This window comes from Schistocerca gregaria, chromosome 9, assembly GCF_023897955.1.
Source record: "Schistocerca gregaria isolate iqSchGreg1 chromosome 9, iqSchGreg1.2, whole genome shotgun sequence".
NCBI classification, from domain to species: Eukaryota; Metazoa; Arthropoda; class Insecta; order Orthoptera; family Acrididae; genus Schistocerca; species Schistocerca gregaria.
This window is the reverse complement of record NC_064928.1, coordinates 214,449,054-214,476,964: the sequence shown is the minus strand read 5'-3', so window position 1 is coordinate 214,476,964 and position 27,911 is coordinate 214,449,054. Positions and strand designations below refer to the sequence as shown.

The window sequence follows — 27,911 nt, the reverse complement described above, 5'->3', positions numbered from 1 at the left end:
CACATCTGTCCACATCAAACCCACCAACAAGCAACAGTACCTCCATTATGACAGCTGCCACCCATTCCATATCAAACGGTCCCTTCCCTACAGCCTAGGCCTTCGTGGCAAACGAATCTGCTCCAGTCCTGAATCCCTGAACCATTACACCAACAACCTGAAAACAGCTTTCGCATCCCGCAACTACCCTCCCGACCTGGTACAGAAGCAAATAACCAGAGCCACTTCCTCATCCCCTCAAACCCAGGACCTCTCACAGAACAACCCCAAAAGTGCCCCACTTGTGACATGATACTTCCCGGGACTGGATCAGACTCTGAATGTGGCTCTCCAGCAGGGATAAGACTTCCTAAAATCCTGCCCCGAAATGAGATCCATCCTTCATGAAATCCTCCCCACTCCACCAAGAGTGTCTTTCCGCCATCCATCTAACCTTCGTAACCTCTTGGTTCATCCCTATGAAATCCCCAAACCACCTTCCCTACCCTCTGGCTCCTACCCTTGTAACCGCCCCCGGTGTAAAACCTGTCCTATGCACCCTCCCACCACCACCTACTCCAGTCCTGTAACCTGGAAGGTGTACACGATCAAAGGAAGAGCCAAGTGTGAAAGCACCCATGTGATTTACCAACTGACCTGCGTACACTGTGACGCTTTTTATGTTGGAATGACCAGCAACAAACTGTCCATTCGCATGAATGGACACAGGCAGACAGTGTTTGTTGGTAATGAGGATCACCCTGTGGTTAAACATGCCTTGGTGCATGGCCAGCACATCTTGGCACAGTGTTACACCGTCCGGGTTATCTGGATACTTCCCACCAACACCAACCTATCCGATCTCCGGAGATGGGAACTTGCCCTTCAGTATATCCTCTCTTCTCGATATCCACCAGGCCTCAACCTCCGCTAATTTCAAGTTGCCGCCGCTCATACCTCACCTGTCTTTCAACAACTTCTTTGCCTCTGTACTTCCGCCTCGACTGATATCTCTGCCCAAACTCTTTGCCTTTACAAATGTCTGCTTGTGTCTGTGTATGTGCGGATGGATATGTGTGTGTGTGTGTGTGTGTGTGTGTGTGTGTGTGTGTGTGTGTGTGTGTGTGTGTGTGTGTGTGTGTGCGCGCGCGAGTGTACACCTGTCCTTTTTTCCCCCTAAGTAAGTCTTTCTGCTCCCGGGATTGGAATGACTCCTTACCCTCTCCCTTAAAACCCACATCCTTTCGTCTTTCCCTCTCCTTCCCTCTTTCCTGAAGAAGCAACCGTCGGTTGCGAAAGCTAGAAATTCTGTGTGTGTGTTTTATTTATTGTGCCTGTCTACCGGCACTTTCCCGCTTGGTAAGTCTTGGAATCTTTGTTTTTGATATATTTTCCCTATGTGGAAGTTTCTTTCATTTTATTTTATTTTATTTATCAGCAATTGATTGCTTTCATTTTCATATACGATGTTTTTGGAAATAGTGAAATGTTTGCTAAGAAGAGAGGAATGAGGGCTTTGACTTCAGATATGTCATTTTTGTCAGCACCAAATTTTATCCCTACATGCTAGTGAGAATTCTCAAATCATTGATATTTATTCACAAAAAATATATCTAGGTATACCAGGTAAGCTTACACCTAGATATATTTCTTTGTGAATAAATATCAATGATTTGAAAATTCTCACAGATATGTAGAGATAAAATTTTCCACAAATTAATCGGTGGTGCTGAAAAAATGACACACCTGAAGTCAAAGCCCTCAGCCCTCTCTTCTTAGCAAACATTTGACTACTTCCAAAAATATCATACATGAAAATGAAAGCAATCAATTACTGATAAAATTGTCTAATTGGATAGATAAAAAATCTATTCACCAAGCAGTGCCAGAACACACACATAAAAGTTTGTTGTGAATGGCAAGCTTTCTGAGTCATTGGCTGCTTCTTCAGGCAGAAGAGTTAAAGGAGAAGGAAAAAGGGTGAAGGAAAAGGACTGGAGAGGTCTAGAAAAGGAGTAGATTTTGAGAAAGTCACCCAGAACAGTGGGTCAGGGGAGACTTACCATAGGGGATGACAAGGACAGACTGAATGTTGGCGACAATAGGATGACAAGGAAACACTGATTGTTGGCGATAACAATCAGTGTTTCCTTTTCATCCCATACCTAAGTCTCCCCTTACCGATAGTTCTGGGTGACTTTTCTGAAATTTACCCCTTTTCCTGGACCACTTCACTCTTCTTCCTTCCCCTTCAACTCTTCTGCCTGAAGGACCACTTCACTCTTCTTCCTTCCCCTTCAACTCTTCTGCCTGAAGGAGTAGCCACTGGCCCTGAAAGCTTGCCAGTCACAACAGTCTTGTGTGTGTGTGTGTGTGTGTGTGTGTGTGTGTGTGTGTGTGTGTGTGTGTGTGTGTGTGTTATTTGTTTTCTGCCACTGCTTGGTGAGCAGATTTTTTGTCTATCCAATTAAATAATTTTATCATATATGAAAAGTTATTCATAATTAAAGTTTTCATCTTCCAGAATACTCCATTCTTAACAGATGATTATTTCCAAAGTTTAGTCTCATAGTTTTGTAGCTGATTACAAAAAATTTACATATTCACACACAAAGCTTGTTAGTTTACCAATTATTCGATTTACAAAATTCAATAATTTAGTAATTTTTGTTGGTCTTCGCCAATCCCCCGTGGAAACACAAAAGCAGTTTCACAAAACAGTACCTACAATCGTGTCATTTTCCCCAACACCCAACCAACTCAGAGACTTGCTACCCGTATTTTCAAGCCCACTAATTTTGCTAATTCTCCTGTTATAAAGTAAAATTTAACAACAAATTTTTAACTTTATTCATATGTACCTCTGGGAGTAGATGTACAGGACAATGCTTCCTTCAGTTCTGTGGGAGTCACTCATTTCCTTATCATCATGTAGTCTCTTAAATTATGAGTTAAAAACTTTGTGAACTTTTTTCAATCAGTCAGCACCTAATGGCTAAATTGTGAACTCATATATGCCGTCTTAAGGTATCGATTCACAGTTTGAATCATTTCCTCAACATCTTAGTGACACTATTTATTATAACTGGATGCTTAAATGATTCCAACCCAATGTATTATTATTTCATGATCCATCCTGTGATTAATTAATTATTAATTAGCGAACATCAGAGAAACTGTTTGTGTGAACATAATACAACTTATTCGTGTTAACATCTACTACGTGGCTTTGTTACCAAATATGGTGATGAAATCATTCATATGTATGATGCCACTGCTAAGACTTGTTAAAAGTGAGGTTACTGACCAGTGGCATGTGATCTGCATCAATTCATTCGAAAAAGTTGGTTATCAAAGTCTTTCCAAGGTGTCAATAACTGTGAGAAGATACAAAGCTAACCTACACAGTTACTGAGGCCTAGCAAACACAGGTCAGTAAGCTTACAGCCAGTCTTACCCCAAGACGTGCAATGTGTAGCACTGTCTATAGACACACATACAAGATACATCCATCAAATACATTTCACTGTGTTTATAAACAGAAACAACACAGAATTTAATTGAAAGGTTCACTAGAAGAAACAGAGAAAGTGTTGTGCTATTTTTCAACATATTCACTGCCGTATCGAGACATCTGTCATACTGTGGGACCAACTTTTGTATTCCTGTGTCACAAGAATTTGTCATCTGTGATTGGAACCACTATGTGGTAACTATTTCTGCCTCCCTGTCAATTTGAAAACACTAAACCGACCAGACAAGAATTTTTTGAGTTTCCAAAACAAATGGATACCACTGGGAGTGAGGTTTGGGCTGTAGGGAGCATGATTAAACACCTTGCAGAGAGAGCCACTGTGATGCCAATGCACTGACTGCTACTTACTTTCTGGGGTACTGTGTGCAACCCAAGTCTCACCATCTGTGACAATCTGGTCCAGAAACTTATTACTGTCATCTAGGTACCACCGCAGTGAAGTCAAAGCTGCCCCTATTAATTTTGTGTTGCATTCTAGAGTCAGTTGCTTCAGTGGCACACTATTTCCAGAGCGACACGTGCTCCGTGACAATTTTGTGCAACAAGGAACATGGCACAAATTTTGTGTAACAAGGAATGCCACATCTGCATCACTGACACATCATCTGCTTGCACATGACATTAGGCCCACAGGCCTGCCACAGCTGACAATGAACCTCAGTTAGTGCTATGACCTATGCATTCAAAGCTTTATCACCGACAGCACTTCACACATGGTGTGAGCCTCATTTTCAACTGTAACTATGAAGAAGGAAGTTCTGTTAGCGCATACTGTATCATTACTCTTTCACGCACATGCTGCTGCTTCCAGAAACATATGCTTTGCTACCTGTGGTAGAAGTGGGAAACTGACTTGTACTAGTAAATTGCATCTCTCTCACTTGTATTTAAATCCAACGGCAGTGCTACACATTTCATGTCCTGATGTTAAGCACTGGCTGACAACTGTGCCTCTTAATTTCTTAAATTTCCAAACTGCCATTGGTATGACAATAATAAATGACAAATTTTAAAACAACAGAAAGTCACATATCTACAGTGCCATCTAGACGTCGCACTGGAAAGGTGGTCTTCATATAAAGAATATTTGGGATACTTACTCTCAATCTGTGTCTGTGTCAGGGACAATGTTTTCTTCATTCTGTTTGCAGTTCTCACGCCTATGGTGTAATAGGGACTTACGTACACGTGACCAATGGTTGTCTGCTGACTCCATGAGCTCCATCACCAAAGTCCTCTTCTTCATAGTCTTCTGTTGGCAAAAGACAAATTACATCAGGAGGAAATGTAGATTTTTTTTTTTACGATTGTTTGTTTTCCTTAAATCTGCCATCATTTTTGTTTATGGAATTTTATGTTTAAAAAACAGTCTCAGAAGGTAACCTTAGAAACTGCCCATCTTATTTTCTTCATAAACTAACACTAACGTCAGTGCTAGCACATCAGTTTCCTAGAACTGTATGACACAAGTCTTAAGAAAACCTCCTGCCGAGGTTCAAAGATATCTGAGTGCTGTTGAGTATAAAACATTTTGGCCATTAAAAAGTCTCTGGAGGCTGAGTGCACATTATATAAATCTCATATTTGTGAAGTTCCAATTTCAATTCACTTTTGTAAAATGCGAGTATCCTCAATAAATTAAAACTATATGGAACAATGTGTAACATCAAATTAAAAAAAAAAAAAAAAAAAAAAAAAAAAAAAAAAAAAAAAAAAAAAAAACACAGTCAAACCTAAGTACAACAATTATCAATGCAACAATAAACCTGGGTGAAGTGATAATTTTATATGGTCCAGTCTGATTACCTATATTTTCTAAGTTAATTATCCTTCATTGCAATAATGGAGTAATTTTAGCAACACCCTGTTATAACGAAGATATGTTTTGAGTATCTTACTATTTTCTGCTTCTAAGAATCTCACTACAATGGTATATATTGTTTGTTAAACCTCTTGATCTTGAGCTGTGTGTTTTCAGAAGATTCGCTATATACTGTGCTCACAGTGAGCAGGTAGCGAATTGCATATAGCCGCAGGCGAGCTATGCTGAGCAGCAAATAGAAAAACTCATTGAGCTCCTGTGTTTGAACCAATATCAATGTTACTAAGCTTGAGTTGCAGTCAGAAGTGTTGTGTTGGGCTCATATATTATTTCTATGATTTTTGCAATCTGTGAATGTTTCCAAGTTGATGTAAATATGGTTTGAACTTGACTAATACGATTTGGACAATGGCTGGAACTCGAAAACAGTTAAAGTTACAGACAAAAAATGGAGGTTTTAAAAGACATTGATAATAGAATGAAACTGGTAGGTGTAGCAAGGAAGTGTGGACTTGCACAATCAATGTTAGCTACACTCCTTAAGATACAAAAAGGAACTGAAGAGTTTTGTAGGTCACAAGTTTAACCATTAAAGAAAAAGAATGGAGACAGCTGCTGATAATGATGTGAATGGTGCTACACTGTGGTGGTTCAATGAGGTGGAAGTGCAGAACATATCAATTAATGCTGGTATGTCAAAAGCCTTAGATTCGTCAAGTTTCTTGGTGGTTCTAATTTTAAGGTATGTAACAGAGAGCTGTAGAGATTTTAAAACACATGGCATCATTTTTAAAGTGATTTCAGGCGAAGAAAAATCAGCACTTTAGGTCACGCACAAGGTTGACGGAAAAACACCAAGTGTAAACTGGTGGACACATACAGTCCCAAAAACATGTACAATGCAGATGAGACAGGATTGTTTAACAGCAGATGTTAGAGAAGACAACGGCCTTGGGAGAAGAAAAATGTAAAGGAGGGAAGCACTCTAAAGTGCATCTAACATTTCTTCTTTGTAGCAATGTCTGAGGGACACCTAAGTTGACACAATTGGTGACAGGATGATCAACAAATCCCTGATGCTTAAAAAAAAATTAAGAAGCTTACCAGGCAAGAGTACATACATTTTATTTTATCCTCCTTTAATTTGTAAGTTGATTCATCAGTACCTTCAGCTGTAATGTTATGAATGTGCCTAAAGGGACATACAGTACAGTACTCTACAAGATTAATTTTGTATTTTTCGTTACCCTAAACAAGATTTCATTTACTGCAGTCAATTTCAAGGCAAATTGAAAAGCATGGTTGACATCTGCTTGCTTTAGTGAGTGGATACTTCTGCTCGATAAAGAGACTACAAGTAAAACTAAGAAAACAGCATTGTTGGTGGATAATTGTGAGTGTAACAGCATATCAGCGTTGAAGACTGTAGAGCTATGCTACTTCCCCCTGAACTGTACTTCCATCCTTAAGCCACTTGAGATGAGCATAATTAAGAACTTCAAAACAAAATACCTTCACATCTTGTTCAATACATGATCACAAACACTGAAAGAAAGTTGGACAATCAATGCAGTTTCAAAGTGAAACAGGCTCACGACAAGACTGCTAGTTCCTGGGAATTCCCAAAGTGGAGATGACAGTGAGAATGTTATGGTGGATGAAAAACTGCCAGATGATGTTCAAAGTGCTCGAGATATATTTAGCAGTAACCGGTAAAACCACAGATGAACCAGTAGTTGAATACATGTCAGCAGATAATGAGGCATTGGTGTTTGAAGCATACATCAATGACTATCACTGAAGAGGTAATAGGTAATTCACCTGTCGAAGATTCTGACGATGACAGTGATGTGATAACTGCAAATCCTTCTCCTCTGGTGGAGCTAATAGGCCAGTTGAAAAATATTCAGTAAGTAGTATCTTCAACTCCCAGGATTTCAGGGGAACAGATTTCATTAGAGGAGATAAAGATAACATTCACAAGGGAATTAGAAAAATAAAAATAAGTGACTTCTTCTGTACACCAGAGTGGGATACTCTACTAATAAATGGAGTGAACAAATTGGGTTTCTGTTATTTATCATCAGAAAAGAACTACAGTACTGTATACACTAACCTTTAGGGTACAGTTGTGTAGTAGTCACTATTAACAAAAGCTCATCATTACAATAATCCTGCTATAACAATACCATTTTCAGAATCACATGAGTGTTGTTCTATCAAGGTTTGATTGTATATCACCTTTTTTATTTCTATTCACTGAACCATATTACTAATGAACATTTTTTCATTTGTTAATCAGACATTTCACATGTCAATTATATTGTAATTTATTTTCATGTGACTAGTAACTGAAAAAAAAATGAGATTTTGATTAAAAATTATGATTCTATATTTGTTAATGAACACTGCAATTTGGCACTGAAACAGAATTTAAATAAAGTTGCTGCTAGTGACACTCGAACCAGTGATTTAACACATTCAAAACACAAAACACATTCAAAGCTGCTAGAGACTTTGTTAAAATCTAATGTTCAAAGGTACTTTTTTTCTGTTTTCCAACCTTTCTCACAGGGGCTTAGGAAACATGACTGGAAAAGTATTAAACATATGATGAAAATTGGGACAGGGCAGTTCGTAAGGTATTCTTCATCAGATAAAATGAACTACATCACTGACTGTCAAAAGTTCTCAAAATCTGCCTCCATCTTCTCAACTTCCCGCAACATAATCGACATGCTACCTAAATCCTATCTGCTTTTCACTCAAACACTTATTTGTCTCTAGGGCAATTTCATGTCAAATCATACAAGTCAACAGTGAATGTGTCACATCACTATTTCAAAGTTTGCTGAAAGAAGTTCCACATTATATCTGCCCAAAACTACAATATTTTGATTTTCTGACAATTCGTTAAAACGCTACAGACCTCTCTAAATGAGAGTATTTGTGAAAACGTCATAACGAAAGAGAAAACTGAAAAATCGTAATAAAGAAACCAAAAGTAATACATTTCCTTCACTTCAGATCTATGGTCACAATTTTTTTGTCATAAGACTATCAGTTTCAGCCTAGGGGGGGAAAAAAAAACACACGCACGCACGCACACACACACACACACACACACACACACACACACACACACACACACACACTAGCAGAAAAGTACTACTGACAAACACGTGCATTTGTGCACTCTAAATATGAAGAGGCATACCTGTTTTATAAAAACATGTCCTAATATACTGGAGCCATAGTGGCATCATCAAATGCTAAACACAAAATCAGCACCGGCATACATAAATACTAGTATATACAAGAGTCGCCTTGTCAACAGAAATTATGTTCAACACAAACTGCCATACAGAAACCACAAAGTGTTTGGGTTGTAACTTCGCCAGATGTCGCTACTGTAGGCATACACATATTCTTCAACGATTAATTGTACAATGTAAAATAAATGGGGATACAATCAATTAAGTCTGCAATGGGATTACGAAATATAAGAGGCATTACAGTAATAAAAAGCAATTAAATAAAGTTAGTTTATTAAACAGGAAGAAGTTAAGAGACAGTAACTGACATACACTCAAGTGGCGTTATTATTATTACAGAAAACGAGATAAATAATAAACAGCTTTCGAAGTACACAGAATAATATAAAAATTACAAAACAAACAGCTACAGAAACCCAATGAATGAAAACAGAATGAGTTCTTAATCAGGACCCTCTGTTAACACTAATGCTAGAATGCCACATAAGCGAGAAGTTAGAGGAACGTGACCGCCAGAGAGCCTCTCGCACCCTGTGGCACGTAATTCCAAGAAAACAATGATCAATGCCTGTACCAGTACGTGAGCAAGATTACCTAGTTAATGAAGTATATTATATAAACAGAGAAGGAACAAGAAAACACTAGAGTTACGTGCACAACGTAAGAAAACGAAGTAAATGTGTAAGGTACTATATACTAGGTAAAACTTTCAGCAAGATATATAAAACAGAGATGTTCAGTAATTAAAGTAGGACATTGAAAACAAAGCAACGTAGGCATTGGGCACGAAATCGTTCTGCCAATTAAGCACTTTTGTTGGCCCTTGTTTTTTCCTTTTTATAAATTCAAGCTCTTCTAACAAATTAAGAGCTTGGCCTTTTTTCACCCTGTGGAGTATACATATACTAGTCTCGACATAGCCTACACAATGACCAGTTTCAGATAAATGCTGTGCCACCAAAGCAATTTTCTTCCGTGGCTGTGAATGTTCTTTAAACCTTATGTTAAAAGAGCGACCTGTTTGACTGATATACTTGTCACAGTTACTGCAAACAATCCTGTGTACTCCAGGGCCATAAAATTCGTCATATGCCCTTTTCAGTTTATGTTTTAATATCAGTTTTGGGTGTTGTTAAGCTGAAAGTAACATCTAACATCCGATTTCCTAAAACATTTTTCTGTTTGCAGGGACTTTTTGCTGTTACATTTCATAGGAATGGCTTTCATTCTTTCTTTACTGGTTCTATTTTCTGTGTGTAGTGCTAATGTGCCTGCTGTTTTCAATACATTTCTTTAGACTGATGTAAGAGCACATGACATCATTTACAGAATGTTTTTATATTATTCTGTGTGCACAGAAAATTTTTATTATTTATCTCATTTTCTATAATAATAATAATGCCACTTGAGTGTATGTCAATTACTGTCTCTTACCATTTTCCTTTTTAATAATCTAACTTTTGTTGTGTTTTATTGAATTGCTTTTTATTACTGTAATGCCTATCACATTTTGTAAGCCCATTACAGACTTTATTGATTGTAGCTGCCTCTATTTTACATCATAAGGTTAATCACTGAACAATATGTGTATGCCTACACTAACGATATCTGGCGAAGTTGCAACACAAACACTCTGTGGCCACTGTACGGAAGTTTGTGTGGAACAGTAGTGCTGCGAACAAGATGACTCTTGCACATACTATTATTTATGTATATTTGATGATATGATGCTGGCACTGATTTTGTGTTTAGCATTTGATGATGCCAATACGGCTCCAGTATATTAATACATGCTTTACAAAACAGGTATGCCTCTTCATATTTAAAGTGCAAATGCACATGAATGTCAGTAATACTTTTCAGTACAGTCTATTATATTGCCTTAAGCTGTACACAATCTCCTAGTGTATTTGCCCCCCCCCCCTCCCCCTCTTATTTGTCCTATCTTTTGGCCAATGGCAGAAAGCTTTAATTGTGGGAGTATTTTTGTTGTGCCGATCTGCGACTGAGCATCTCTGTTATATGGTGAGTGGTAACTTTCCTCCCCACGATATTGTTCCCAATACTATGAGACATGATTGATACATACACACTTCTGAGCTTTTTTCCATTTTTGAAAAATAAACTACGCTTTTTGCAAATTTCAGAACTATACTTTGAAAATATAAATAATCACAGGATGTTAATAGTCTTGAGAAATGATAACGTGGATACTCGGTCGTTCCAAGGCGTGGCAGGCAGCGAAAGGCGTCCCCGGAGGCTGATCAGAAAGCCTCCCCGGTGCGTCTGACAAACCGGTTTCAGGCACTGTCTCTGGCTGAGCCAGATGCAGCCGCCTGCCCTGTTTCAGAGGATCATTCTCAGCCTTCAAGGTCCGGGCAATCGCAGAGGGTGGGCTTACTGGTAGTTGGGAGCTCCAATGTTAGGCGCGTAATGGGGCCCCTTAGGGATACGGCGGCTAAGGAGGGGAAGATATCCAGTGTGCACTCTGTGTGCATTCCGGGAAGAGTCATTCCTGATGTGGAAAGGGTCCTTCCGGATGCCATGAAGAGCACAGGGTGCAGCCAGCTGCAGGTGGTGGCACATGTCGGCACTAATGACGTGTGTCGCTTTGGATCTGAGGAAATTCTCTCTGGATTCCAGCGGCTATCTGATTTGGTGAAGGCTGCCGGTCTTGCTTACGAGATGAAGGCAGAGCTCACCATCTGCAGCATCGTTGACAGAACCGACTGCGGACCTTTGGTGCAGAGCCGGGTGGAGGGTCTGAATCAGAGGCTCAGACGGTTTTGCGACCGTATTGGCTGCAGATTCCTAGACTTGCGCCATAGGGTGGTGGGGTTTCGGGTTCCGCTGAATAGGTCAGGAGTTCACTACACTCAGCTGGCGGCTACACGGGTAGCGGAGGCTGTGTGGCGTGGACTGGGCGGTTTTTTAGGTTAGAAGGCCTCGGGAAAGTGCGGGATGGGCTGCAATGTCAAAGGGTGCTTGGCAATTACAGGACGTGCTTGGATCAAGGAACAGTTGGAATTTTAGTTGTAAATTGTTGTAGTTGCACTGGAAAAGTCCCTGAGCTTCAAGCGCTAATAGAAAGCACAGAAGCTGATATCGTTATAGGTACAGAAAGCTGGCTAAAGCCTGAAATAAGTTCTGCAGAAATTTTTACGAAGTCTCAGACGGTGTTCAGGAAAGATAGATTAGGCAGAATTGGTGGTGGAGTGTTTGTGTCTGTCAGTAGTGGTTTATCTTGTAGTGAAGTCGAAGTAGATACTCTGTGCGAATTGGTGTGGGTGGAGGTTATACTTAACAGCCGAATTAAGTTAATAATTGGCTCCTTCTACCGACCTCCAGACTCCGATGATACAGTTGCGGAACAGTTCAGAGAAAGTTTGAGTCTCGTAACAAATAAATACCCCACTCATACGGTTATAGTTGGTGGGGACTTCAACCTACCCTCGGTATGTTGGCAAAAATACTTGTTCAAAACCGGTGGTAGGCAGAAAACGTCTTCCGAGATTGTCCTAAATGCATTCTCCGAAAATTATTTCGAGCAGTTAGTCCACGAACCCACGCGAATTGTAAATGGTTGCAAAAACACACTTCACCTCTTGGCCACAAACAATCCAGAGCTGATAGAGAGCATCATGACTGATACAGGGATTAGTGATCACAAGGTCATTGTAGCTAGGCTCAATACCATTTCTTCCAAATCCATCAGAAACAAACGCAAAATAATTTTATTTAAAAAAGCGGATAAAGTGCCACTAGAAGCCTTCCTAAAAGACAATTTCCATTCCTTCCGAACTGACTATGCGAATGTAGACGAGATGTGGCTCAAATTCAAAGATATAGTAGCAACAGCAATTGAGATATTCATACCTCATAAATTGGTAAGAGATGGAACGGATCCCCCGTGGTACACAAAAAAGGTCCGAACGCTGTTGCAGAGGCAACGGAAAAAGCATGCAAAGTTCAGAAGTACGCGAAATCCTGAAGATGGGCTAAAATTTACAGACGCGCGAAATTTGGCACGTACTTCGATGCGAGATGCCTTTAATAGGTTCCACAACGAAACATTGTCTCGAAATTTGGTAGAAAATCCGAAGAAATTCTGGTCGTATGTAAAGTACACAAGCGGCAAGACGCAGTCAATACCTTTGGTGCGCAGTGCCAATGGTACTGTTATCGACGACTGTGCCGCTAAAGCGGAGTTATTGAACGCAGTTTTCCGAAATTCCTTCACCAGGGAAGACGAATGGAATATTCCAGAATTTGAAACACGAACATCTGCTAGCATGAGTTTCTTAGAAGTAGATACCTTAGGGGTTGCGAAGCAACTCAAATCGCTTGATACGGGCAAGTCTTCAGGTCCAGATTGTATACCGATTAGGTTCCTTTCAGATTACGCTGATACTATAGCTCCCTACTTAGCACTCATATACAACCGCTCGCTCACCGATAGATCTGTACCTACAGATTGGAAAATTGCGCAGGTCGCACCAGTGTTCAAGAAGGGTAGTAGGAGTAATCCATTTAACTACAGACCTATATCATTGACGTCGGTTTGCAGTAGGGTTTTGGAGCATATACTGTATTCAAACATTATGAATCACCTCGAAGGGAACGATCTATTGACACGTAATCAGCATGGCTTCAGAAAACATTGCTCTTGTGCAACGCAGCTAGCTCTTTATTCGCACGAAGTAATGGCCGCTATCGACAGGGGATCTCAAGTTGATTCCGTATTTCTAGATTTCTGGAAAGCTTTTGACACCGTTCCTCACAAGCGACTTCTAATCAAGCTGCGGAGCTATGGGGTATCGTCTCAGTTGTGCGACTGGATTCGTGATTTCCTGTCAGGAAGGTCGCAGTTCGTAGTAATAGACGGCAAATCATCGAGTAAAACTGAAGTGATATCAGGTGTTCCCCACGGAAGCGTCCTGGGACCTCTACTGTTCCCGATCTATATAAATGACCTGGGTGACAATCTGAGCAGTTCTCTTAGACTGTTCGCAGATGATGCTGTAATTTACCGTCTAGTAAGGTCATCCGAAGACCAGTATCAGCTGCAAAGCGATTTGGAAAAGATTGCTGTATGGTGTGTCAGGTGGCAGTTGACGCTAAATAACGAAAAGTGTGAGATGATCCACATGAGTTCCAAAAGAAATCCGTTGGAATTCGATTACTCGATAAATAGTACAATTCTCAAGGCTGTCAATTCAACTAAGTACCTGGGTGTTAAAATTACGAACAACTTCAGTTGGAAGGACCACATAGATAATATTCAAGTCCACTAAAGAGACAGCTTACACTACACTCGTTCGTCCTCTGTTAGAATATTGCTGCGCGGTGTGGGATCGTTACCAGGTGGGATTGACGGAGGACATCGAGAGGGTGCAAAGAAGGGCAGCTCGTTTTGTATTATCACGTTATAGGGGAGAGAGTGTGGCAGATATGATACACGAGTTGGGATGGAAGTCATTACAGCATAGACGTTTTTCGTCGCGGCGAGACCTTTTTACGAAATTTCAGTCACCAACTTTCTCTTCCGAATGCGAAAATATTTTGTTGAGCCCAACCTACATAGGTAGGAATGATCATCAAAATAAAATAAGAGAAATCAGAGCTCGAACAGAAAGGTTTAGGTGTTTGTTTTTCCTGCTTGCTGTTCGGGAGTGGAATAGTAGAGAGATAGTATGATTGTGGTTCGATGAACCTTCTGCCAGGCACTTAAATGTGAATTGCAGAGTAGTCATGTAGATGTAGATGAAGGACGACTAATTGTCGGCTATGACAATAATGCATGGTATTCTTAATCTGTCAAAATATTTGTACATAAAGATGACAGAATCTGAAATTTTTTGGTTACTTAGAAATTATTTTCTCCAAAACCTCCATCCCAAATGTTCTGAAAATTTCACGGTATGTTGGTTTGTCACTGTACTTAGGGAATGTACAATAAGAGTGGGCAATACTTGTCTGTACAAAATGTGACAATTTTTGTTTAGATAGACCTAGCTCCACTCTCAAGGTAAAAAAAAATCATGGACACTTTATTTAGTTGTTTAAATTAATTGCTGATTTTAAGTAAATGTCATGAAAAGGTGGTATTTATGAATCAAAATAATTACTTTACAACATTAGAAGTGAGTGGGAAAACAATTCATAATTTTGTTCAAAAGTATTTTATAACAAAAATGAGATATAGATTATTTACATATGTTTTTCTTTTTGTAGTATTATTCACAACTTATTACCATCTTCTCTCATTATTTTACTTCTTCATGACTTTCTACAAATTAAAATTACCTACAATGTAACAATCAACATTGCACTGCTGAACAGAATAATTTTTTTCTCTGCTTCTCATTGCACTTGTATAGCAGAGCTGAATTTGCACACGGACAAGGATGATCCAACAAGAGCAGTACTTGGCAAATGGGAATGGCAAACTGATCTTTTGATGAAGGTCATTTGAAAGCATTAGCAGGAGACACTTACTATCTGTGAGACACTTACTATCTGTCCCACCCACCACTGATTGCCATACACACAAGAAATGAAGTGGCCAACTATGAAGTCCTTTGATGTATACTGTGGTCTCTGCATTTCATCTAGCAATGGGTGCCCACAGTAATAATCTGAGCATCCATCTTTCTCATTCTTTATTTTATGAAATCAAATAATGTGAGAAAGTGGGTATGTATTGCTGTATCTGTTGCTTAGGGTAGCTACCTGGTATCAGTGTCAGTAACTATACCTTCTCAGTAGAGGTGGCTGCTGAGATAGCACTATTTGGTTTTGAAACCATACATCCCATTTCGTGAACACATCACTATCTTCAGGTTCTGCATCAAGTCCATCTACATTGCACATTTCACAAAGTTTTGAAAATGTTGCTTGTGTAAAATTTGGGTAATTCCCAAGAATGATTCCCTATTGAAGTCATGGGGGCCAAAAGAAACATATCGAATGTGCAATTGTAAATCAGTCATGTGACTCTTAAAGGCGGGTGTTATGATCAATTATTTGTGATCGTCATTTTTATCTGTTTCCATCATTCCCTTAGTTGCTCTAAATTACATACCTCCGTGAATTATTTGTGAGTTGCTAGGGAAACCCAGATGATTTATGTCAGTAGTGAGTGGGAGATCTGGTGTTGACGTTTCTTCAGCAGATTCTCTCAAATGGAAAAATCTAATTCCATGCTTATCCAGAGTTTGACTTTTTGTCGCTAATATGGAGTACTACCGGATGAGGAAAAGAGGGACTGTGTAGACTGTGGTGGTGGTGTAAAACTTCATACGAAGAGTTTTGAAGCTGAAATACCGTTAAAATTTCATTGCGGACAGTGTGGAAAACAGAAGAGTATCAGGAAGAATACATGGTTTCACTATTCCAAATTATCCATCCAGACCAGTGTAATTCTTCTATCTTGCTGGATTCGAGACTACACCTTGCAGGCAACAGGATCGGAAACTGACTTATTGTTAATACCGTGTGAGACTATTTCGGGCTTTTGCAGAGAAGTGTGTTATGTGACAGTGACCAACGACAGTGTACCAATTGGTGGAGAAAGTAAAGTTGTTGAAATGGACAAATCTCACATAGTTAGAAGGAAGAACCAGAGAGGACAACCTTCAAAGACTGAAATCGATCATATTTTGGTATTTGGTGGTATAGAAAGAGAGTCCCGTAAGTGTTTCGCCGGCAGAGTGTTGTCCAGAGGCAAGGTCACTTTAGTGCATCTGATTCTTTATACGGACTGGTAGTAAAATCATTACAGATGGGTTTCAGCCCTACAAGACACTCAAAGCAGAAGGATTTGACCACGAGTTCGTCAACAACTCTGTAGAGTTCGTTTCTTTGGATGACCCCGGTGTGCACGCGCAGAACATCGAGCAGCTATAGAAATCTGTTAAGTCTTCCACTAAAAGAGAAAGGCATCCAGGACACACAGACGAACTATACTTGTTTCAGTACCTCTATTTCCACAACTTATATTTGTAAGGAAAAGTTAACGCATGTGACACACACTACCCATATTCTTGCGTGATATTGGCAGAGTTTACCCAGGCTATAAAGAAAACGGAATTGTCCCCATAGCACATACATCACATGGACTTTCACATGATGACAACACTGACGACGAGTAAGGTAAGTCATCTCCTTTGTAATTACAAATATTTTTGTATTGCTCTTCTTTGGTCGTTGCTGTAGTGGCCACCGTAAACATACTTGTCACTCCCGCCACCAGAGTCGCATGATTGATTTACAATTGCACTTTCGATATATACTGCTTGGACCCCGCAGTTTCAATAGGCAATCATTCTTGGAAATTACCAAAACTTGTTTCAATTTCTTACACTTTCTTTTTACGAACTGTTTTCTTCTTGTTCTTCTAACCTTTCCTGGACATTTAAGGGAGGATACAGTAGGGGCTACAGCAGAAATGCTAACATTCAACGAGCAACAACTTCACATCCAGGATTATAAACATCTGCAATGCTTTCTTCAGTTTCACCTTCAGGAGATGGTAATTGTTCAGGTGAGTTCTCACTAAACTTCTTCTTGTAGTGAGTGTAGCAATTCCTGCAAAATGGATGTGATGCTAATACAGTTACTTGAGGACCAATATATTTCTGCAATACCTCTGTGAAGGGTTTTTTACCTTTCTTTAACACCACCTTTTGTGTCTCTTTTCATGGTCCACATACCTCACTCTTTCACATCTGTATTTTCTCACTAACATGGTATCTAACACAAAGTCAAACCAAACACAAAACTCGACACTGAATGGTATATGTGCAAGTTGTCACTCATTTGTCATAAACAGAAGGGCACAGGAAACAGTGCTGACAAAATGCATATTTTATACTAGAAATTCAGTGATGCGAAATATGCAAGAATATTGAAAAATTTTTAGCACTTTACACAGAAAAATGTTTGCACTGACCAGTAACATATTAACCGAACAATATTTTGTGTGATTCTCAAACATTTTTGGATGGTAATTTTTGAGTAAATAATTCATAAAAACTCATAAAAATGCATTTTTTTACATTTTTAATGATAAATATTGACATAATACAGATAGCTGGAGCAGTGAAGAGACTGCTTATAATTACAACAGCAGTATCTGGTAATAAGACAGAAAATAAAGCGTTCTGTGACTTTCCAAATTAGAAAAAAAAGTAGAAAAATTAACTTAATTTTTTTTACTAGTATCAAAAACAGTCTTGATAACAAATTATTTATTCTGGTGGCCAGTTTCGACCACAACTGTGGTCATCTTCAGACCAATGAGTAAGGACCTCCTCCTGGTGGTAAATCGCTACTATTTTTTTTGTCATAAATTTCTAAGTTAAAGGAAGCACGTAAGTTTGTAGGTGTCAAACTAAATTTCAACATACTAAGAGGGAGGTATAATGTAAAACATCTACTAGGTCTTTTTTCTTCTCTGCTGTTTTAAAAGTTATTTACAAAATATACATTTTTCAAAGGGCTGTGCCATTTACAAAAATTAATATAAAATGAAAATACTTCATTTCGTAACACTTATGATATAGAGGTCTAATACATATTTTTTTCCAGAGAGATTCATGAGCACGAGTTGACATGACTTTTATGATTCAAGATGAAATCACCCTTAAGTGAACAAAAAAAGCATACAACTAAGTCATCTTTCCCTTTGTGCTCATCCTCTACATACCCCACACTGAGTACAACAAGAATGAAGCTACTAACCAACCTTAATTCTGGCCAACAATTGACTTGTAGCACTTACATAAAAATTTTAAAATGTGAATATTACAAATTAGCTCAGTTTCGTATTTAACATAACCAAAAAAATACAACGGAAGTATACACTGAGCGGTCAACAAGTACACAAACCAGATAAGTCTGCTAATTTTCCTCAGCTAACAGACCAATGGACCAGCATACAGAGCCATGCCTTTTTCTGCCTCTGTACGCTTACACATATGTGTGTGTGTGTGTGTGTGTGTGTGTGTGTGTGTGTGTGTGTGTGTGTGTGGGTGCGCGCGCGCGCGCGCGCGCGCGCGCACTCCTCAGGGTAGAGAAGTAGCTTCAATCAATAAAGGCAAGTCTTCTGGCCTAGACTGTACACCAACTAAGTTCCTATCAGAGTATACTTATGAAATAGCTCCATTTTTAGCGATCATATACACCCATTTGTCTGACAAAAGATTTGTACCTAAGGAGCGGACACTGCACATGTCGCATCAACACACAAGAAAGGAAACAGATTCAATCCACTGAATTTTAGGCCCGTATCACTGCCATTAAATTGTAATAAAATTCCGAAACATGCACTATGCTCCAACACTACCAAATACTTCAAAGAAAACAAGCTACTGACACACAGACAGCACCGATTCAGAAAATATCATTCTTGTGAAACACTTTATCCGTGCAAAGCAATGAGTGCTTAAAGGAGGAAATTGATTTCATTATCGAAGTTTCCGAAATACCTTTGACACCATTCTTCACTAGAGGCTTGTAATCAGGTTGCATGTCTATTGGGTATTCTCTTAGCTGTGTGGATGAATTCATGATTTCTTGTCAAATGTCATAGTTTATAGTAGTTGATGGGGAGTCACTGAGTGAAACAGAAGTGCTCTCAGGAAGTGTTATAGGCCACCTGCTGTTCTTAAGGATACAAAAATTATGACAATCTGAGCAGCTATCTTAAGACTGCTTGCAGATGATGCTGTCATTTCAGTCTAGTAAAGTGATCAGAAGATCAAAACCAATTACAAAATGATTAAACAATTTTAATAAACATTGCCGGCCGTGGTGGTCTCGCGGTTCTAGGCGTGCAGTTCGGAACCGTGCGACTGCTACGGTCGCAGGTTCGAATCCTGCCTCGGGCATGGATGTGTGTGATGTCCTTAGGTTAGTTAGGTTTAAGTAGTTCTAAGTTCTAGGGGACTGATGACCACAGCAGTTGAGTCCCATAGTGCTCAGAGCCATTTGAACCATTTAACAAACATTTTTGGAACAGTGATCAAAATTTTTAAAATTTTTTTGTTTTTAAAATTCAGTCTTATTCGCACCTTGTATGTTACAAGAACATAGGTGACCAGTTTCGGTCATATCACATGACCATCATCAGACCCATTGCATCCTTCGAAGATGGTAGGTGGAGCACTCTTCTCAGCTGCAGTGATGTCAACCAGGTCACCTATGTTCTTGTAACATAATGTGGTGTGATTAAGACTGAATTTTAAAAACAAAAAAATTTACAAAATGATTAGTACTAAAACCATGCCATTAAACTTTGGTTGCTAGACAAATTACAAATTTAAAAGCTGTCAATTCATCATAATTTCTAGGGACTTCAATAAAAGCTTAAAATGTAATCATCACAGAGAAAATTACATTTTGGCAAACACCCAGAAAATGCAACAAATCTACTGAAGACACTGTTTACAGACACTTCCCCTGTCCAACATCTTATGCAGTACTTCTTCACAGTGTAGGATCATTACCCGATAGGACTGACAGAGGAAAGTTAAAGAATGGCAGCTCATTTCATATTATCATGAAATAAGTGAAAGAGAGTGATGAATATGATAAGCAAGTTGGGGTGGGGAAAAAAAAAAAAAAAAAGAAAGAAAGAAAGAGGAGAGAGAGAGAGAGAGAGAGAGAGAGAGAGAAAAGGAGTGGGCATCTTCTTTAATTGTAGTGAGATATTTTCATAACATTTTAATCTACAACTTCATATTACAAATGCCAAAATATTTTGTTCATTCTCATATACATACACAAAATCATTAACGTCATAAAATAAGGGAAACCATTGCTCACATGGAAGAGTTTGTGTGTTCATTTTTGAGTGTGGAACAGCAAAGAAGTAATCTGAAAATGGTTGTATGAACCCACTGCAAACACCTATGTGTGAATTGCTGAGTAATTGTGCAGCTGCAGATATACGTGCCAGTTGACCTCTCACTGTCTCAGTTATGCAGTGGGTGATTACTTTCACTTCTTCCATTGCAGACAGTATAATACAAAATTCATCATACAATTAGATATGTTCAAGACTTTTCAAAAAGTACAGGTGACCTAATGTCGTGAGACTATGAACATAGCACTGCCTGGCATCTGGGTGCGTACCTTGTGGAGGGCCAGCATCTTCAGCAGCTCTTTTTTCACAATCATGAACACGCCCATCCTCTTCAGCAACTCCTTCTTCTCTCTGGTCAGCAGGGTAATCTCGTTCTGCAGTTTGCAGTCATCTGTCGACAGTGACTCATCAGCCCACATGAAATTTTCCTGCAAGTTTTGCAGCTCCCTGTTAATCTGGGCTGCCTTCTTCCGCTGTTCCTTATTCTCCCTGATGAGCCATGCCTTTATGTCTTGCAGCTTTGTAGACGTTGTGGCAAGTGAGGTGTCTATCGTTTGCATTCGTGTGTCCAAGTGGGACCTCATACTCTCCACTCTCGTATACCCGGCCAGCATCAGCTCGTCTGTGTCAGGGCAACTTTGTTCTGGCTTTGAGTCTGACACTGGAAGAGAGAAAATCAAATAACAGGAATGGAGGAATGCAAAGGTCTTCTTTTCTGATGACCTGAAGTTAGAAACAGGCCAATACCCTCAATGAACTGATTACACCAAGGTACATAAAGGTTCCACAAAGAGACAAGGAAACAAAGTTCCACCACACACACGCACACGCACACGCACACACGCACACGCACACACACACACACACACACACACACACACACACACACACACACACACACACAAAGTAGCCTGATTTCAACTTGTAGTGAGAGCGAGAGCTTCGTGCTGTACAAAATGTGAAAATTTGAAGAACATTTCTATACAAAAGTTTGTCATTTATATATGGAAGTAGCAAACTTTGTACACCTAGAAGTGCTTGCTGATACATGTGGCCTAAAAAAGTATTATTGTTGAACATGAATACTGCACGACTCAGTCATTTTTTGATTTGATTAGCTAAAAACAGATCAGCCAGAACATTATGACCACCTACCTAATAGCGGATATGTCCACCTTTCGCACAGATAACAGTGGCAACGTGGAGGTAACGAGGCCTTGTAGGTCACTGAAGGGAGCTGGCACAACATCTCAACATCTGCACACACAAGTCACGTTATTCCCTTAAATTCTCGGGAGGGAGGTGATGAGCTCTGATGCCATATTCAATCATATCTCAGATGTGTTTGATCGTGTTCAGATCTGGTGAGTTGTGGGACCAGCACATCAGTCACTTGCCACTGTGTTTCTTGAACTGCTCCATCACACTCCTAGCCTTGTGACATGGTGCATTATCTTGTTGAAAAATGACACCACTGTCAGGAAAAACGACCATCATGAAGCGGTGTACGTAGTCTTCAGTCAGTGTACGATACTCCTTGACCGCCATGGTGCCTTACACGATCTTCACTAGACCCATGCATGTTAACGTGGAAGTTCCTCAGAGCATAATGGAACAGGGTGTTTACATGGACAAGGAAAAATAATTCCCGGATTTTTCCCGGGTTTCCCAGTTGAAAATACACTTTCTCCCAGGTGAAAATACACTTTTTCCCTGGTAAGTGACAGTATACTTTTTCTCGGCACTTACCAATCCTTTTAAGGTTTATGGTTTTATACACCGGCATAGAATTTCCCAGCACTTTATAAAATGAAACTCAGAGGAAAAAACACGTTTTGGAAAGATCTTTGATGTGCAGCAACATATACACTGCATATTTCCGTGTTACGAAGGTATAAATCCGAATTCCACCAAACACCGCATGTTATTTTCCGAAGCATTAAAATCGAGGTTGTGACGCGCTTTTGTAAGCCAGTCACAGCTCATGTTGCCTGATCTCACCAGCTGATGACAGCATTTGACACGTGATGTAGTCAGCCAATAGCAAGATCACTTTTAAGTAGGGCAAACACACAAATAAGAAAAATTAATGGCTTAAATTAATGTACAATTGTTGCTACAAGAAAAGCAAAGCTATCACATATAATATTGATCTCTAAGATTAATAAGCTGCAAGAGAAGCTAAGCTTCCACATATATTGTTGATCTTTTTTGCGCGTCATACATCACATTAATGTGCCAGTAACATTTTTTAATAACGACGTAAATGTCTGATCTTCTGGGCTCGTCCCCAAAGAGTTGATTTTTAAATGAGAGTCAAGCGCTCTGTGATTTAAGAAATCCATCGTACACTCTTTCACATAGCTTATCTTACATAAAAGGAATATTTACTTTGACAGTAACGCTTTTCAAAGCAATATTCGCAATATTTTTCCGTGACCTATTAGAAAGGTACGTTTGAGCAGTTGCCAGGGAGCGCCAGATAATAGGCGTCACTGCACTTGCGCAGCTACGATGACGCAGGAAGCCCTGCATGTTCGTACATGTGAAACATTAAAAGATTTTGCATTAAAACGAATCTAATGTAAAAAACTGTCACGTCACGCTCATTGGAGGCAATTTGTTGTTAAGAAGCACTGCACAGTTTTCCTAAAGCCTTTGACACACTTTGCCGTTGGCAGACGCTTCTATGAGCCCTGTGTTCTGTTGTTGTATATGGCACATTTTCTTTACAACTTAAGTTTTATTTTAATTTTTTTCTCTCGTTAATGTTTTGTTGCTGCAGTATTATTCTGCAGAAACGGGATACAGTAAATTTTTTTGTTAGCGTATTGGTTCTTACCAGTCAAAATCACAAAAATTTAACTGAAAACTAAAACAACGAAAAATTCCCGGAACTCAAAAAGATTCCCGGGTTTTTCCCGGATCTCCCGGTTGTCCCAGGTCATAGACACCCTGTGGAACCACTACCACAATAAAACATTATCAGTTTTCAATCTGTTTCAATTCGAGTAAAATCCTCAAGCTTACGATGAACAACTCCACCATCGTTGTCAGGAGTTCACTAACTGCCAGGGTTGCTACGGTTTCTTGTTTAAATAAGGAAGATGACACCATCAGCAGCCAATCAGATACACCCTATGTGGCACGCATAAGTTGAACGAGGCAGCTAGCGGACCTATTGCCCGTGGCAGCACTGGTGACATCAGGTGGCGCCAGGAGCAGGCGCCACATTTAAACTGCCGCTCCCGCATCGTGCATCTGTCTTTGCTTTCTTTCGATGTCCAACACCAGCCCCCATGTGGCAGCATGTATATCGGACAAACAATTTGCACGGCTGAGGAGCGCTGTCTGCAAAAGCGGAGCATTGTCTAGAAAACGGAAATAAAATACAATTCGAAAATACAAAAGTGTTGGCTTGTGCATCTACATATTGGGACTCTGTTGTAAAGGAAGAAGCTGAGATTCGTTTAAACAAAAAATAATTTCAATAGGTACACACTCAGCAGGGCATGGGGTCGGGCTTTGGACATCGAAAGAAAGCAAAGATAGATGTGCGACGCTGAAGCAGCAGTATCAAATGTGGCACCTGCCCCTGGTGCCACCTGATGTCACCAGTGCTGGCATGGGCAATAGCTCAGCTAGCTACCCGGGCCGACTTATCCGCCACACTGGGTCTATCTGATTGGCTGCTGATGATGGCACCATGCCCAACTGTAGCAGCCCCGGCAGTCAGTGAACCCCTGACGATGATGGTGGAGTTGGTCATCGAAAGCTCGAGGATTTTATTCGAATTGATATGGCTTGAAAACTGAGAATGTTTTATTCATGTATGCCGTCGCGAAAGACTCCAAGGACACGGAGCCACTGCCAGTTGTCTCTGCCCCGCAGTACAGGTATCAAGGAGCTGCTCACCTGGAAGACAACGAATTTGTGCCCTCACATCGGCATGATGAAGAAGATGTAAGGACTTATCAGACAATGCAATGTTCTGGCACAGTGCCAATGGTCACGTGCCCATTACAGTCTTAATTTCCAGTGTTGTGGTATTAACACTGGCTCGTGCACGAGTCACGGGCTGCAGAGGCCCATCATTAGGAGTATTTGATGCACTGTGTGTATGGACACACCAGACAAAGTCTGATGTTAGTTTTGACACAGTTCACTGCCTGTCCTGTTTTACTGGTTATCCCAGCCTATGATGTCCGACTTCTGCAACGAAGGGTGGCCACCAAATCTGGACATTGTTTCACCTTGGTTTTGCCACGTGTTGAAGGCTACTCACCACAGCACTCCACAAACACCCACCAAGCCAACCAGTTTTAGAAATGCTCATGCCAAGCCTCTGGGCCATCATAATCTGCTCTCAGTCAAACTCTGACAGATCATGTACCTTCTCCATTCTATGCACAGACAGCACATTCACTAATTCTACATGCACCACACATGTGTGACTAGCAGTAATTCCATGCCAGGTGATACTGCTATTGCCTGGACTGGTTTATATCAAAAGTAAGAAGGTGGGTATAATGTCTCGGCAGGTCAGTGTCTCGTTATTTAAGAACTATGCTTTTTTGCTTATATGTTTTCATATCTCTCTACTGCCTTTGTGCAGTTTATAGTATGGTTTGATCCCCTACTGCAAAATTCTGCTTCAAGTTTATTTCCACCTCGGTAACAGTAAACTATGCGTAGCTTTGCTCACATGACCACAGATGAGGCTGGTAGACTATAGTTAGTAATATTTTTTGTAATGTCTGTAATGGATTGGTAAATATACTCAATGTGGTGCAGACAGAAATGCCAACACTTTAAAAAGATTTCTGTAAAAAAATAATTAATTAACAAACGATACTTACTGGTGATCAACAGCAGCTATACAACTTTTACCTGGAACAAAAGCAATATCACATTCAGTAACACAATTAAAGCATTATAATATATGTGTAATTAAATCACTTTTAGAACACACTGCAAGACAATAGCAAAGGATTTAAGTGACTATGGCAATTTTATGAAGGGATAGATTGCTACTCAGCATACAGCGGACACACTGAGTTTCATATAGGCACAACGAAAAGAAGGTCGAACTCTCCCTGCAATATATCCAACGTACCAGCAACTTTCCTGGCCTCAACCTTTGTTAGTCATTGTCCTACTCCCACCTATCCCGTGCCCTGATCCCACTCTAGAGCTATATAGCCCTCTGTTCCACCATTGCACCCACACTCCTTTTGCTTCTCTGCTTTTCTACTGCAACCCCCCCCCCCCCCCCCCCCCCGTCCGTCCGTCCAACCAGCCTACCTTCTCTCCCCATCTCGTTCCTATGCTCCCACAAGAAGCACTTTAACGTCCCTCCCCCCACTGACGCCAGTCTCCTCCTTACCCCCGCACAACTCAACATCTCTGCTATATGGTTACGTCGAGTAGCAATCTATCCTTTTCATAAAATTATCATTATTTCATCCTGGATTTTCCATTGTTTGACTATGACACACGATGGAGAAGCAGCACACTTATATACCGCAGATACTGTACTGATGTTGTAAGCTGCAGGGTTAGTGTTTGCACGAGAAACAGGCGAGGGACGTTCATTCTTTTGCCACGGATTGCAATCAATAACTCTCAGTGATACTCTCCACAATATACACCATCCTATGGATGGAAACAAGGAGACAAAGATTACAGTTTAACATAGTGTGAGCTTTGGAGATGATGAACAGGCTCATATTGGCGGAGAACAAGGAAGAAACTGGCCTTTATTTATGCAGATACAAAGAGAGACTTATTTGACAATCACTCATTGATATTGCGTGTTGCCATGGAAGTCTGTTTGGAGGGGATGTGAGGTGGCCTCGATAGAGAGCCAGAAGAAGAATGAAACCTTGGAAAGTAATACTAGTGATGGCTGTGTCCGTCAAATTTCCATTATTCTGATGTCTTTCAAACAGATCCTCTTTCTCAGTCATAATGATATGTTTTAATTTGCTTTCTAGAAATGTGCTATTGGGAGCACTGAAAAGCACAATAAGTAATCAATCTGGAAGATTTGAAATGAGATGATTCTGCAACCACTAACATTGATTTCTGAACTACTGACAATAATTTGTGTTCTTTATCTCATCGACTTTATATTATGGAACAGTGAGACCTTTCTCTTCCTCTTTCTCATAGAACAATAATGTGACAGTTTTCTTCTCACAATTCTATCATTAATGGGGATTTCTCCAGGCATGTCTCCATAAATAATTACGTCATTGCAGTACCAAATCTGACATGGGTGAAAGTACTTTAAAATACAGAAAAGATTCCAGTACACACATGTCAACAAATGACCTGTTTATGAGATAACTGCAAATGTGAGGTTATGAGCCACAACTGACTTCAGTGTCAAATATTGTCCTTGTTAATTTACATTTATTCAAACTGTAAACTTTTTGATGTAGTCCCCGTTTAACTGAGCTCAAATTTCACCCACAACAAATAAATACAGTTCTTTTTAGTTCACCACATTACAAGCTGCAGTTTGTGTTCCACATGTCATCCACAGGTGACTTTATTAGTAGAATATTCCTCTTCCATATGAGACACTAATTTGTGTTTTACTTTTTACTTGAATAAAAAAAAATTGACCATGTTAATCAATTCACAACTACCTCCATTGTAAATTTTCAAGAATTTATCTACTAACTGGTGTGTTATTTCGTCTCTTGTAACACACAACAGTACCTCATTTTTAACTTGTCAATATAAAATTGGATGACGTTTTTCATATTTCTATCCCAACTATAATTTGTAATTTCTAGAATTACGAAGTTCCAATATTAAACAGAAAGATATCAGAAATTTTATACAGTGTGTTAACTTAGGGTGTTGACTAATATGGGGGAAACTCCTGGGGAATGGACACAGGACTTAAAAAGAAGCAAAAAAAGTTCAGTTATACATATGCTCATTTTTTTTTCTTAATATAATGTATTGGGTAGATAAAAAAGTTACTCACTAAGCTGCAGCAGGAGAACACAAATATAAAAGGTATTACGAATGTGACCTTTTGTAGTCAGTATCTACTCCTTATGGCAGATGGATTGAAGGGGAAGGAAGAGGGGTGAAGGAAAAGGATTGGTGAGGTTTAAGAAAATGAGTAGAGTTCAGAAAAGTCACCCACAACCCTGGGTCAGTGGTGACTTACTGGAAGGGATAAGAAGGAAAGACTGATTGTTGGGGACTGCATCGGACGAGATTTGAAAACATGAAAGTTTAAAAGGTGTAAGACAAGGTTACATGCAAGAGAGAGATTACTGCTAAAACATTATGCAGAAGTTAATAAGCATGAAAAGCTAAGTGCATTGTATGTGATAGAGGTGGGAGGGAGATGGCGCAAAATAGACAGATCAGAAAATGAAAGATGTAGAAAACTAAAACAGTGTG

General features: G+C 39.7%; 1 protein-coding gene across 6 annotated transcripts in view; it reads right to left on the bottom strand.

The window, feature by feature from the left end:
- The window catches only part of LOC126291962 (uncharacterized), a 153,519-nt gene that overhangs the window by 21,058 nt on the left and 104,550 nt on the right, over positions 1 to 27,911 (bottom strand). For 4 of the 6 annotated variants that reach the window (XR_007551955.1, XR_007551957.1, XR_007551956.1 and 1 more), the window contains 3 exons: positions 25,340 to 25,370; positions 20,750 to 21,141; positions 4,615 to 4,766 (listed from right to left, as the gene is read on the bottom strand). Coding sequence is in view for 1 of the 6 variants with exons in the window: in XM_049985718.1 (XP_049841675.1) it covers positions 4,617 to 4,766; positions 20,750 to 21,141; position 25,340 (543 nt within the window). In the remaining 5 variants the exon portion in view is untranslated. The remainder of the gene's footprint in view (positions 1 to 4,614; positions 4,767 to 20,749; positions 21,142 to 25,339; positions 25,371 to 27,911) is intronic. The other 2 variants (XR_007551953.1, XR_007551954.1) reach the window with 1 other exon arrangement.